This window comes from Trichoplax adhaerens, genomic scaffold (genome assembly GCF_000150275.1).
Source record: "Trichoplax adhaerens TRIADscaffold_10 genomic scaffold, whole genome shotgun sequence".
In the NCBI taxonomy this organism is placed as follows: domain Eukaryota; kingdom Metazoa; phylum Placozoa; class Uniplacotomia; order Trichoplacea; family Trichoplacidae; genus Trichoplax; species Trichoplax adhaerens.
The window spans coordinates 1572153-1588248 of NW_002060952.1; the positions used below are offsets into that span (position 1 = coordinate 1572153).

The 16096-nt window shown below is 29.8% G+C and overlaps 1 protein-coding gene across 1 annotated transcript; it reads left to right on the forward strand.

Moving 5' to 3' along the window:
- Nucleotides 1-1682: 1682 nt before the first annotated feature.
- On the forward strand, nucleotides 1683-10726 carry TRIADDRAFT_59341 (uncharacterized protein; the record flags this gene model as incomplete). Its single annotated transcript, XM_002115262.1, has 19 exons — nucleotides 1683-2658; nucleotides 3869-3915; nucleotides 4063-4134; nucleotides 4302-4410; nucleotides 4968-5096; nucleotides 5191-5249; nucleotides 5488-5712; nucleotides 6006-6055; nucleotides 6213-6351; nucleotides 7511-7617; nucleotides 7764-7839; nucleotides 7986-8136; nucleotides 8297-8366; nucleotides 8518-8584; nucleotides 8765-8850; nucleotides 9024-9147; nucleotides 9879-9920; nucleotides 10120-10224; nucleotides 10607-10726. 19 exons carry the CDS (start codon nucleotides 1683-1685, stop codon nucleotides 10724-10726), a joined length of 2754 nt encoding a protein of 917 aa, XP_002115298.1.
- Between the last annotated feature and the right edge of the window lie 5370 nt (nucleotides 10727-16096).

Genomic DNA, 16096 nt, shown 5'->3' on the forward strand with positions numbered 1-16096 from the left:
TGACAGAAGCCCTTATGAAAACTCGTTTAGAAGTCTTGATTATCACGCAGACAGTCTAAATTAATCTTAGAGTTTAATTTAATATTAAATTTTATTATGCTTGCTATTAATCTACAGTGACTCAGCACTTTCCGTTACAAAAATCAAATTAAAATATGAACTACATACTCTATTTTATTCATAGCATATTTTTTCATTCATTCATTATTTTTTTTTTAATATAAATTGGGCTATAAAATTGAGTAAGGAATTAAATTTCTTCTCCTTTCTTACAATCAATTTTCAATATTTATTTAGAGAGCTAGAAAATCGAATTAAATTTAACTAAGATTGAATTTCTTTTTTTTCTGTAGCTAATCTTCATATCGATTCTGACGGCTAAACACGTAACAGGTTTGAAAATAGCTAGCAATTTCGATTTAAGTATACGCACCATTACACATCATTGACTATATTGGAATTAAGCCCATATTTCAATATATGGAAATCTATATTAGCTGTGGTCTATTCTAACCATGATTAAAAATTTTATCTTTTCTTTACAGCTCCGTTAATTTATTCTAACTTTTCTGCTGGTGCTTGTACTAATGATTGGGTTCAATTAGAAAATGTCTGTGCTAGACGTTTTTCATTGTTTCTTGATAAATATATTGATGCCCAGCATTATTGTGGAACTAGAGGTGGACAGCTTGTTACTGCACAGACGGTATCCCAATGGAAGCAACTTAAGAGTTATTTAAATTCTTTCATACCATCACTAACAGTGAGTGTTTGGTTAGGATTACGCGATATCAATCAGACCGATGATCCTACTAAATTTATTTGGGATGGAAGTAATGAAACCACAGATAAATTTTCCGTATGGGGATCCGGTCAGCCTAATAGTGGCTTTCAATATTGTGCTAAAGCATATGTCTATCGGTCTTGGGATTGGTTTGATACAGAGTGTAATAATCCGTATTCTTTGAATGTCGTTTGTGAGAGACAATTTTTCAGCTTTGAGGAAACAGCATTACAAGGTATCGGTCTCAGTAGGAGAACTAAATTAGTGAAAAGTTAGAAAAAAAGGTTTTCTCTTTCTCTGCAAATCATAACAGTAGTGAAATCTATAAATCATATTTCTTTTTACGTGTACAGATTTAAAAGTGCCTGCCATAGTTTATCGTATCTAGAGTGGATTGCTAGGATAGTATACCGATATATTAGAAAATAGAAATTCATATATACCCATATAAATTAATAATCTTGATAAACAGAGGATATGTAATTAAACAAAGAAAATAAAATTTTTATTTATAATCTCGTAATCCTGCAATTCGTAAGTATATAAAGTTTATTTTAATGCTAATGTAATTTGTATTTAAGACTTCTTGGCCATGATAACCCATAGAGACATAAAATGAACTTTTATATCAATGTACATTAAAGTAATTTTAAAATTCCAACTTTACGATCTTAAGGTCTTAGTTATTTTAGAACACATGAAATTATTTTTTACGCTATCCTATCATAAACGGTGATAAAGTTCCTAGTTGTCATACAATCATTTTATTTGATATACTAAATACCCAAAAGTAGAGAACAATAGAGTAAGCTCTTACGCTATCATCCACGTATAAGATTTTGCTTTTATAAACAAGTATTACGCCATTTTTTCTTTAATAAAAGAACTAGCGGAAGAAATGTCCGTAGAATCATTCAACGTGAGCTCAGAATTGGAAGTTCAAAGCGCTACGGATAGCTATCGATTGACCGATCCAGCCTTGATCAGCCGATCACAATCAGCAAATAGCGATATATCTGACGTTGATATATCGAGATCGATTATATCAGATATGGCTAGCAATTCAATAAGCATTTCATCTTCTGTTTTCAATGATTTATATGGAACTGAATTTGATACCATTAGTGACGAACTAAGTTCTAGTTCAGATTTAATTAATGATTTGGGTAGAATTTCATTTACTGGTATTGCTAGGTCGAAATTTTCTGCCGAGATATCTACTCAGACAACGATGTCGCCAATTATCGATCCGTCACTCAGTGTTGAAGATTATAATAGCTTTGATATTACGATTATGCCAGGTAGTGAAAATCAGTCAGGGTACTCTTTAAGCAGTAGTATATTGGCAGTAGCCAGTCCAAGCGATCTTTATCAATTACCAATAATCATATTTGATACAACTCAAACAACGTATATCCTACATGGACCAATGACCTTTAGTGCTGATGATTCCAGATATTCAGAAAGCAGAGTAGAGAATACTTTAATAGAATCGTATCAAGCTTCGTTAACAAATGGTAGCACAAGTTATGCTAACCTAATTCATTCTACCAGTAGGTTAGATACGATTAATTTAGAAGAATCTTTATCTAAAAGTTCTAGCCTTGTTCCAGGATATACTATTAGCGATAATTCCATTCTGGAATATGCAACCAAAGAATCGAGCGTGACAGCTTCTACAATAATGGCTAGTAGTAGTACTAATAGTAGCGAAAGTAGTAGTAGCAGTTTACCAGAGATTTCTACTGTTAGTTTTGGAGACTATGAAAGCCACCTTTCCATCAAAAGTTGCCTTAACGCGTACTATGAGTATACATCGTTATCTTTATCCACATTCTTATCCATCAGCAATACAACAAATATGGCATTTGAAGGTGATTATGTTATACGCATCTATATTATAATCATTCGTGATCTAGCCTACTTCATAATATAAGTACTCATTTTTCTTGCATATCTGTATCTAAGAATTTTTTAAAATATTTTCAGAAAATCCGACCACGCTACCGTACAGTTCAAGTTCGATAACTGAAAGCAAATGCTGTAGGTGTTTTCGTAATCGTTTGTCACAAACCCTTCTAAGCATTATTTCCATCATTACTTCAACTATAATCTTGAAGCTCTCATATTATGTAATATCAAGAGTACTGTATAAAAGTATTCCTACAATTGAAGTAACGGCAAAATCTCCAGAAGTAGATTGCAATATAGATTAATTAGCATTAATTCGTAGCGAGTCTTTTTCGTTCTACAAATTAATTAAAATACTTGGCAATGCCAAAAACGTAAAGCAAACGATAAACGTTGTATGAAATGTTCTGTTACATAATTATTATATGATTGAGGCATCTAACGAATAAGCTATTACGTTTTCTTATGTTTCAGTTTTGAACTCGTATCCTACTTCAATTAGCATAGATCTGTAATCGCAAGCAATCTTTAATTTTATAGTTGAAATTTTACTTATTAATAATGCGATCCGAGTTTGCTGTAATTTTTCTAAGTTAAATTAATTTTTGAATTCATGACGCTTAAAACTGAATATATATCTGGACTTGAACTAGAGATATATTCGATAAATATATTTAGCGAAGTTTTAATGCATTGTTCCAAATATAGCCATAAATCATATTTTATTTGCTGCTATTCTAATATACGTATTGTAACATAATTACTTTAACTTTATTATGTATTAAAAAAGTCCTTTTAGTTACTTGCTTAAATACTGCTAGTTGGTTCGTGTATACTGCACTTCGGGTTACTTATGTATGTACAAAACGTAAATGATAGCATGTTGAGTAAGCATATCTAGCTAGAGCGGAATCATATTCGTTGAAAATCGTGAGATATGTACTTCCAGTTAGAAAGCCTCACATCAAAATACTTAGTAACGAAATTATTCATGCTCTTTTACCTCAGTTGAATAGAATACAGTATAAAATAACGTTGTCATAAATTTCGGACGAATTAATATATTATCTTCGATTACTAAATATTGATGGTCAATAGAACGTGATATAAAATTTAGAATGAAATAATTGATTTTTTTATAATCTCTCTCAGCTTATATTGACTTTTTTTTAGGTAATTCAATTAATGGATCTACTGTTGTGACAATAGATGTTATGGAGGTAAAATTACTGTACAAATGTGAATATCGTTGCGAAATAAATTAGTGATTGGCACGATTAATAGCATGATATAAGATAATTACCACATAAAATTTTGCACTTACCCCAATTTAAGAGTAACCTTAAATAAATCGAAATGAATTGCAGATATGCAAAGCTAGAGATGAAGGCATTAGTCAAGTAATAGAAGAGAGTTCCTCTAATAAGAAACAAAAATTGGTGAGTCAGTTTAAAGATATTTTTATTTGATAGCTTGGTAAATAATCGTGAACTTATTGCTAACTTTAGGAGGAAAGTAATCAATATTTGGCTATATTTCGAGATAAACTTCTAAATTATAAAATTATATTAAATTTTCGGCATTTGTAAAATAATTTTTAAAATAGAAAATGAACAGAATCATTTCCAAAATTGAAAAATCAGATTTGGAAATAGCTGAGATATTATTGGCAAACAATCGTTCCAGTATCGCATCCCTTTCTACAAATATCTCCAGTAAGTTCACAATCATTTTCAAATTAAGCTATTAGCTGTTAACGTAATCCATTTCTGTAGTCAATATCCAATATTTAGTAGGTAAAGAGAGTTACGCATATGATTTAAGTCTATTATGAGTATTGTAATACGAAGAAAATATAATTAACAAGCTGGTGATTGCTAATTAAACCACTATCCATGCGTATCTTAACTTTTATCATTTATTGTGGGGTACGATATTGATTAAAATTTTTCTTACAATGTTTGAATTGCTTAATAGCTCAACACTTATTGGTACTCATAGTCTGAAAGTTAGATAGATACAACATTTTATTAATTAAATTAATTAAGGAGAAAGAATTGATCAATAACTATCATATTTCACAACATGTAATAAATAATCTCAGATCATGTATTCTCAATTATATTTTTCAAACATTTGCTTAACCTAATTAGCCAATTGGGACTTTATTACAATGTTAGCTTTTCGAGATTTTGATATATCAAGTATTCAAGATTACACCCAGTAATGCTATCATTTTTGTTACTTTTTTCTTAATTTTTATCATTTACAGTGGTTTGGATACGATGTATTCATTCTAGTAATATGCCAGGATTGCATTTCAATCTTTCTTTATCCAAATTGCAAGAGTCTGAAGTCTCATTCATCATACCCAAAGAAATTGTAAAAGCAGATTATAATGGTTTGTAATGTGCTAAAATATATTGTTTTAAGTATGGAAACATAGCTGAGACAATTCATTCGAGCCTAACTAATAAGTATATACTGCATAATAGCTCTGATTGCTAAACTACCATATAACCGTACTACTGGTAATGTACACTTGTTCATTCCGGTATGCAGAGTTAATTAGCTTAATATTAGCGTCATGTATTGGTCAAAAATTGAAAATTAGGATAAAATCTGAAAGATTTGCAACAGTACCATTTTGCTATATTAAAAAACTCGATAACAATAATTGCTGATACCACTGTAATCATTTTTTTTAGGATATATTGCTACAATTGTTCGATTGACCAAGCTTAGTGACAGTGACTTGGAAACAAGGCAAGTTAATTTGTTGACTATCATAGAAAGTTGGAGAGAATAAATTTTTGAATATTTCCAGTCTACTAGAAGTCACTGTCATGAATAATTCATCTGATGTTTTAAAAATTAGAGGACCATTGTCAATAAATGATAGCACGGTGTCCAAATATACATACTACATCAAAGATGGTCTCTTATTATCGTCAAATATCATTGGAGAAATTAACTTTTTGAAGCCTATAGAAATTATTTTTGATTTTACTGGCCAGGTAACAGCGTGGTGCGAATCCTATAACAGTAATAATTTCTTGCATCTATATTTGTTATACATTCTCAAGATCGACAGCTTTTAATTATGCATTAATTGATAGCCTTATTACTTTAAGCAGCTATAAATTTAAAGTAAGGTCATAGTCTCCATACTATTTTATAGTTTCCAACTAAGATTTGTTTGCCTTAACTAATATAATCTGTTATATGAAGGAAATATCTAATGGTTGAATAAGATTACTAAAAGATATCAATTGAAAAATTTGTGTAATTTATCTTTTCTATATTTCAGTTGAATGATAATCACGACGCAGATTTAATTTGTGCATATTGGATGTTGAAGTAAGTATTATAGAAATTATACAGTCTATAAGCTGATTAAAAAATCTAAATTTCTAACATACGTCAACTTAGAAAGTCTTGCTTTACAATGATTGATTTGAGAAGAATTATGCTGAATCTTTAGATACTTATTTACGGTGATCTTATTATCTCACAGTAATGATACTTCGGGAGAGGAAGCAAGGTGGTCTACTGAAGGAGTAGTAACAAATCGCTCAAATAGAACCCACATCGTATGTGAAACATACCATTTAACCAGTTTTGGAGTTCTCTTTCGAGTTACAAATATAACAAATGTAAGTTTACTAGAGATTATATGTTTTAGCTAAATCTTTTGTTGTCTAGATGAAATTTAAGAATTTTATATATGACTTATGAAATTTGTGTAACTTACTACTAAGATTAAATTTCGAGCAAGACTATTGTACTAGAGCTTGAGCATAATGTTGCGGCAGTTTTGAAATTAAAAATAATTCGCAATTTTAGAAAGTAATATTGGACGAAAAGCTAAGTTAAATTAAACCACCAACAATTGAAGTCCAAAACAAAGTAAATTAGGGGAAAACACCAGTTTATCGGAAATTTAGCAACAATCTTTGCAAAAATTTTTAAATGAGTAACAAAATAACGGCAGAACTCTTGCCTCAAGCAACCAAATTATCGATTAATGAGATAATTCACGATTATCGAAGACTTATCTTATTCTTCTCTATCTTCGACTGTACTAAACTATCGAATTACGCTACGTTTATATGCTATGCAGAGCAGTTGGAGGTATTAAACTATCCAACTATTATCCTAAAGTACTCTAAATTAAACTAGCAACCAAACACACATTAAAGATAAATGATACCCTAGATTCTAGAAATTACTAAATTGACATAATCGTAGTTTAGCTTGAAATTGTAGATTTCTACAGCATACACTAAGGCGGAAGAACAATCTTAAATTGGAACCTACATCGAACATTCAAGTTCATTCAGTATGAAATTATAAAGTGATATTAACCTTCTACTGTAATTAAGGATCAAAACTAGCTACATATATATTCTATTACAACGTTCGAATTACAATCTCACAATATTTCATTTGTAGCAAAAATTATGCTACTAATTATTTTAAATTCTAACCCGAATAAAACTGTCGGGTTTACAATATACTAAGAAACTAAGTAAAATCTACTGTTATAATCAATCAAATAAGTGATATTTTTTAAGCTAGAATACTTATCGCGATACAAAACTAAGCTAAGAATAATTACATTACAAAATTTTCGAGGAGAATTCTAAAATTTAACCTTTATTATAGCAAGTTAATATTAGCTGTCTAAATTTAGTACTATTCCTTGCTAATTCTTTTACATCTACTCTAATAGTATAATTTTCACAGATTAATGACTTTAAAATTTTATTCTGCCTTAATAACATATTTAAATATTTTTCTTACCTAATTTAGAGTAGTACAAGTGTGAATGACCATATTTTATCCACAATCACCTCACTTGGCTTGTCTATTTCTCTTGCTGCTCTGTGCGCAACATTATTAATGTTCGTTTGTGTAAGGTAATGCAAACTTTATAATTAGACAAATTAATCAGGTATGTTGGTATCAATTCATGGCCATAAGAAAGTTTTATTCTGAATTATGAGTTGATTGATTGATTATTTGATTGAAACTGTTAGTAAGCCTATTGACTATTTATATCTAGGGCTTTGCGATCTGTTAAAAACTGGATTCACGCTAATTTATGCGTGGCTATGATTTGTAATAATGCCGTATTTCTGGTTGGGATTGAAAGGACTGATAGTCAGGCAAGTATTAATTATACCCCCTCTAATTTTAATACATTTAAAAGTTTTCCTTCACTTTAACTACCGCCCTATACCTTTATTTTCGCTAATAATGAAAATATTAATTACTCTGTTTCCAGATTATTTGCAGTTTAGTTCGGCTTGTTTTGCATTATTCATGTTTGGCAACTTTTACATGGATGTGGGTCGAATCCATTTATATTTATCGTAAAGTTGTCAAAGTATTCTATAAGAAGAGACAACGTGGTCTTTATCTTCTACTCGGATGGGGTAAGTCAGATTCTTAGATATTTTTGTCTGAATGAGCAATTACTTATAAAGTACACCATACAAATCTAAAAATATAAGATTATAAAATTAACGATCAATTCAATAAATTTCTTATTACGAACATTAAAAATTTAAATTTAATCCATATCATGTAATCCAGGTGCACCGGTTATAATTGTTATGGTAACAGTATTGGTCAAATTTGATATTTATTTTGAACCATACCATATGTAAGTTGCATCGGCAAATTTCTAAGATTAATACGTATTGTTATTACTAATTATAAAAGTGATGATCTACTTGCTATATCATTGCTGTAATAGCAGCCTACAATGGAATAAGTTTTAGTAATGATGTATTCTGATATTTTATGTCTTGTAGCTGCTGGATTACAATGAAACAAGGATTAGTATGGTCGTTTGTTGGTCCTGCAATTGCTATTATATGTGTAAGAAAATAAAGCACAAAAGTCAATTGCTGCTAATACTTTCAAATACTTTCATTTTTGCGAACCTATTGACATGTTAACAACTAATTTATATAATTTATAGCAGTAATACTAAAAATTGTATTTAGATCAAGAAGATTAATTTACTACTGTAACTTATTCATTTACATCTACTTTTAGTTTAATTTCATAACTCATATTCTGGTTATCAAATCTTTAATATCAATAAAAGCCATGGCTTGTAAATCTGAGTTTGCAAAAATTAAGTAAGTTACGATATTAGCTGATAAGATTTTCTCTGTAACAACTTCAGATATTATAGCTTTTATGAAATATATTAGTTTATATCCTGGTCATTCTTAAAAATTTTGTATTAGCTAAAGATAGTATTGCAGTAATCGATTTCTTAATCTGTAAATCTTACGAATTTGTTATAAAGGGCTACAGTAAAAGCTTCAATTATTTTAATGCCACTATTTGGATCCACGTGGCTGTTTGGATTAATTTATATTGAAGATACAACCATTTTCTCCTATATATTTGTCACATTTAATTCGCTGCAGGTTTGCACATTTATTAAATCATATCATTGTATAAAGCAGAATCCATTACATATCGTAGAATCTATTTAAATATTTCTTAGCATATCTACTGTCACAAACCAGCCTTGCGACAAGGTTTACATAAAAATATATCTCTAAATTTCTAAATTGTTCCGGATTCAATATCCTTTAACTATTCATAAGAACTTCAAGGCATTTGCTTCTAAGTTACATAGCTAGAGAACTGATTTTACTCAGTAGTCTGCTCAGCTTGAATATCTTTCGGTAGAGGCTAACACTGATGCATCATCTCAAACTATAATTATCAATATGGACATTTACTGACTGATTTTACATAATCGGATTACATTATGTCCATTTACAAAGTCATGTTAATACATTTGTATCCAGTAATAGTCATAATTATTACTGTTACAAGAGCTTGTATCATAATCAATTACAATATGAGAATTGGATTACAGTACAACATATTATTTACTGTAACGCATTATAACATCAATGATTCATTGTGCAAGCAACTAAGTGTAGGTATCATATATAAATGTTATTTCGCTAAATTTAGTCATTTAATTCTTCACAGTAGTTTGTATCATGACACTACTCTGAGTGATATACATTTATGAGAGTATAGTATTCTTTAATTAATTTGCACATTACTGAATAATTGTAAAGGTATATATATATATACCCCTTTTTCTCTGGATTAATGCAACTATTGCGGTATCTTACAGGGATTGCTAATCTTCCTATTTCATTGTATCGGCGATAAGGAGGTATAATGCTCTACTAACGCAAGAAATAAAATACTTAATAAGAAATGTATAGGATAGCAATATGATAATCTTAATTCGTTAAGATTTGGATACAGTTATCGATGTAAAATTAATCAAGCATTATTTTATTTCAGAAATAATGATCATTTGCTTACTTAACAATTTGAGACAATTTTTACACTACCGATTCTATGTATAGGTTAGGCAAGAATTTATAAATGCTATTGGTGGAAAGCAGCAACAACTACAACCTCAAGCGCGGATACCTAGATTAATATCTCAACCACTTATCCAAGGTCTTCTGGTAAGCTACATTTAGCCACATAATTTACGTCATTGTTTATACTCAACTAACATCCTTGCAATAGTATTTTAGCGATCAGAGATAATATTTACACCGGCTATATTAAAATAAATTTTTTGTATGTGTTTTCCAGGTTAAAAAACACTATTTTAAGTACACTGAGTCGTACTGTAAACATAAATTAATTTTAATTCTAACTGTGCTTAAGGTTTATAGTTTTTCAAAATTTATACAAAATTTACTAAACACGGCTATGAAGCTCTACAGGAGAGTCGTGTTTAGTAAACTTTCCTATATACATATGTATGTTACTATATCTACTGAAATAGAAAGGCAATTGTCTTCAAAACTCATTTTTATATTTTATTGAAAACACCAATAGACCATTCGTAACGTTCGAGTAAAGCCATTATCTACTATACCAATGTCTTCTATTCCTAATACTAATGAAGATCACTCAGAATGCTCAGGTATATTTGCAGTTAAAATGAATTACTTATAGGCTCTTTACGTGAATATTGTGCTTATATGAAAGCTAATATATTAAAATTTGGCCTTATTTCATTGTTTATGATTAATTTTTCTTATTGCCATGTATCAATATTATTTGCATTCACTGATAATAATAATCTAATATTTTTTTAAGCATTACTAAATGCCATTAGCTTAAGCTGACGTGTAATTTACATTATCATTTATCTTAGTGGCTTTATCCTCGAGGACTTGGAGTAAGGAGAATCTCTAAAAGTTGCTAAATATCAACAATTGTATTATTTTGTTGCAAATAATACCATTTACTATAGTGGTTGGAGAAGTGGCCAATTTCATACTTTCAGCCCAGTTTCTGGTACATAAAGAATGATATCTCATATAGCGGTTATTATCACCGAAGATAGACAAGAACGCTGGGTCTCACTAGGAGTTATCATTTATGATTTTAACATTGATCTTGTATTCTATGCCTACTATGCTATATGTTTTCACTTATATTACAGTGCAAGCCCTAAGATTGTAAGCATAGAATAAGTACAGTCATGTAAAGCTTTCTGACTACACTAGTTTATTCTGCGTTTTAATGGCCAAAGGGTAAGTGGTGAATAGCGTAAGCAAATAGATGACTACTTACCAGAAATGCGATTAATTGATGAACCGTATCCTTGCTAGTATATTCTTATCGTTTTGTGCTAAGTAGCACATCGGGTCTTATTGCTTTTCACGATATTTATATCAGATCTTGTAACATTTTGTAGATTTAAGTAAGTAAATCTGTATTCATTCAAGGCTGATATTATGCTAATTCGAAAAGTATAGATTTATTAAAAATTGCTTGATGGAGAGTACTGAACTCACCAAAATGGCAGTGTTTCACTAGATCAAATCCTATCTGATTGATGTTAATTTACAAAACATTTTAGTTATAGCGACACTATATCAAATTTAAATGATAGGCATAGTGTACTGAATCGCTATCATTAGATCAAAATAAATCTCATAAAGCTTGTTATTAAGTCAAATAAATTGTTAAGTATAGTTTGCATTATAATGCTAAAACTAAATAACAAAAGTCAATTCAGAAATGTTTTACGTTATATTACATTGAAAACAAGTATTAATTATGTCAACTTTAACGCTCTTTAAGCCTTCAGATTGGTATTTATGTCGTTTACTAAAGGATTAAGCCCGTAAAGTTGCTAATTTTATATATTATTTAACTGTAATTATAGTTATTCAAATTTAATAAATAATTTCTTTTGTTCGCCTTATATTGCTAAAAAATAGGCCATATTATATTACTAGTACTAAAATTATGGTATCCGATAATATTAGTAGATAGTATTAATATTATATTGATCTCTTATTAATTAATTGCCTCCCAGTTTTAAATACTGTTAAAGACTATAAAGCGACTCATAATTATCTTTGCTATATTTAGATTGAAGCAATAGCTACCCAGGAAATTTCATAATTTTGACCCTTTATTCGATTCTAAATCAAACATTTGATCGATATTTTACTGGTAGAACGACATAATTCCACGTAAGCCACAACAAACATTTATTCATGTGGAATTATGTCGTTCTACTAGTGAAATGTCGATTAAATTTTTGATTTAACATTGAAGCGAGGGCAAAGTTACGAAATTTCCTGGGTAGCGATTAAAAAGAGTTTTTTACTAAAAATTATTGTTGAATAATACAGTAGTAATCCTAGAGCACATAAGCTATACACAACTCGCTCTCAGGCTACCATCTTAACTTCTTCCTAAAAGCACACAACTATCTTAACATTTAATGTATCCTTGACACCATTAGTCCATTCAGGTCTAGTACTGCCATCTTACTTATGACACTATGTCCAAATACGGAGCAGTTACGAGTTAACATGTACTCAACCATAAGTTAGTCATAATTACAGTGATTCCAACGGGCAGTAAATTATTATTTCTTTGCGTACGGTAAATAACCACTAATTTTGGTAATACTATCTAATAGTAAGATAGTACTGTATTAAGGCCCAATATAATGAACAAAAAATTAGTATTTGACTAAACAAGGCTAAACCATAGGCCACTAAATGAAAACTGATGTTCTTATAGTAGCCCATGGCTAAACCAGCGTATTTGCGCTAATACAGACATTAGTCAAATTACTATTCTATTTTCTATAATTACAATATTATTACACTTTATTATTATTTTTTCGAAAACCTACAGTGTAAATTTAATGTGCTGTATAACAAGACAAACTCTTCAATTGAATTCGAAAATTGAAGATAATTGGAGCTGTATTTCTCAATGGTACAATTTATGTTGCGTTAAAAATGGTTATATATCATTAATACCGACTACCATCTAAGATATAATATAATGGTTCATCGAGATTAGCCAGTGTACTTACTAACCGTTAGATATTCAAGTATCGAACAAGTATCGAAGTAGCAACTCTTTAACTAGCCGGCTATTATAGAACAATTTCTTTAATAGCCCAACAAATTTATTGCATGTCGTTTCGTGACGCTATCACAGTACTTGTGGCGAATAAACTACAAATTTCGGTATATTTTATTGGTATATTTTCATGCGTGGAATATAATTCGTAGAATTGATCACATATGCAATCTGCTGCGTAAAAATCGAACATATACAGATTTATATTCATGTAACCGCTAGATTGACGATCTTCCGGAAGAAAATATAGCTTCTCATTCATTGTGCTAGACAGGCATGAATTCTTATCATGATATTTTGTTTTAGCAACATTACTTCGTCAGTAAAGGTGTTACTTATAAATTACAGTTATCACAAAATGGAGAGTACGAATTTAGAAGTAATATCTAAGCGTATAGTTATAGTATAATCCGTACGTAATTGAACTTGATTGATTATATTTTATACCCCTGTAGTATATGAGTATTTACTAAATACCGAATTCATTCATAATCTAACATCTTTAAATTCTCTACCTATTCTCTTAAACAATGAATATAGAAGCAAGGGAGAGGGAAAACATTAGATAAAATAAAAAAATATTCACTTGGTGAACAATTTATTCATTGACATGACCGTGCTGTAATAAACAGGATGCAATTTTTCCTTTCTTTTATAGCTAGCATGGATTCGATAAAAGCTCTGAAAAATATTCTCAACAGTCTTCACTGCATTCATCCTGGGAAGGCTTACAGCAAATGAAACTAATTATTCAATGTTTTACAGGAAGATTACAATGGAATGTAATTTATATCATGAAATTTAAGCTACTCATACCTTACCGATGAAGAAAAAATTTTTGTCGTATTCATACGGCAGGTGTTGTATTATGTTCCTTAATTTTAAATATTTTGAGTAAGATTGTAATATACTCGTAAATTCCAATGTAACTTGCTTTACAGAATTTTTTTACAATATTATTAGTCTTAAGTTCATTTGCCAATCACAGTACAGTATATTTTCAATTCCGAACTCATCAAGAGTTATTAATGCCGAAATAGCATCTAAATCACAAATACTTTACAAAATGAAGGCTAGACAAAGCATGAAAACATTCAGAAAGTAAATAAGTTACTCATCTAACTAAATGTATACGTATAGTCATAAGCGTAATCAATATTTTTCCCCGTCTATCAAATAACATCTAACACATACAATAGTAGTATGCGTAAATAAAATTGCTATCGATATTCCTTATATAAATTTCAAAGGTAGTATGGAAGAACTACAAAAATTATAATATTAATATTATCCTTATTTTGCCGTACAAAGGTCAGATGTATTTCCTTATCTTTGAAATAAAATAAGCAATAAGAATGACGTTCAAAAAATAATTTTCCAGAATGCACAGGGTTTGAGAAGAAAACTCATGCTTCACTAAGCACTTTGATCATAATAGGCGTAAATTTATGCTTGGATTTATGTAGGCAGGTTACTCTATTGTGATAGCTGTGACATTGTAAGGCCTAGAAATGGAAGAAGATTCCAATATTCCAACTTACTAACAATATAAGGGGTGTGTGATATATACCAATCACGAAATTCCAAATTTTAGAAAAATAAGGGCTTTATTCAATCTTATACAAAGATTAACTACACAGCTCTACTCTAGCCGAATACTACTTCTAAAGACTTCTACAATAAACTAACAGAATAATCTAAAGTTGCATGCTTTTATACTTTCCGTAGCATTCGCAGCTACAATCCGCATGGCAACCTTTTACCTTATTTTACACATAGTTAAATTATTCTTAGTAAGACTATTCTACTACGGACCATCATTAATCCAATATGGATACGACTACAGTACTTACGTAGACATTATTCACACCAGCCAAAGTACAATGAATTAACCATATCCTAATATATGATTTACAGTTCTCTTACGCTATCTAAGTGTTCCTACAGCAATACTCAGTAATAATTGTTAGAATAAACTATTTTCAACCGTTACGTTGCAACGCATAGCTTACGCTGTCAAAGTTCTACAACTGTAATATTCAAAATACTTTTTAGTAATAAGCTAATTATAATAGCTACGTTGGCATAGTTTACGTTGTCTAATTTTTACTAATGTAATGCTAAACAATAATTAAAAAAATAAACTATTTTTAACGGCTACGTTGTTATAGTTTACGTTATGTAGGTTCTACTACTGTAATATCGAACAACAATTTTTAGTAATAAAGTACTTTTTAACCAATAAGTAGGAAGACTAATTACATATTATTGGGTGACTAATTTAAAGTGGGACTAGAAATAGGATTCTATTACAATCATGTAATAAATTAAGTTCTTGAAAATCTGTGTTTGATATAAATTATAAGGTATGTAAGTCTTATTAATTGGAAGAGGAATAGTATTGCAGTTAGAGTAGATATTGAGTTCTGATATGTAGTTCAGCGACATCAAAATAGGTCGTAAATTACGTTACTTTGTTGCAAAGCTATTTCATAGCACTTGCAAAGATATCTTGCTGATATTAATGAAACTATGATATATACGTTTAGAATAGTGTATTAAATATAAAGAATTACTTAAGATCTGTACTTAGAAAATCGATGGAATTACTAGCGGAGACGATTGTACTTATTCTAAGTAGCAATAGCGACAATTGAGCGAAATCAGCAGATAAATGATCAGATGTGTATGCTGTTCATTGATAGCACAGGATAAAGTGCTGTTACTTAGTTTTTGCCAGTAAATAATATTATTTCCAATAACGATGTATATTATTGAGGGGTTCAATGGCTCTACTGATGGAGAACTAGTAATTATATTAAGCTATAGACTAGACAGAGCACCAATCCAAGCTATAAAATACTATCACTGTTTACACGAGCAATTTAATCTAGATTTTAAATGTTCATTGATGCTTTATTATAT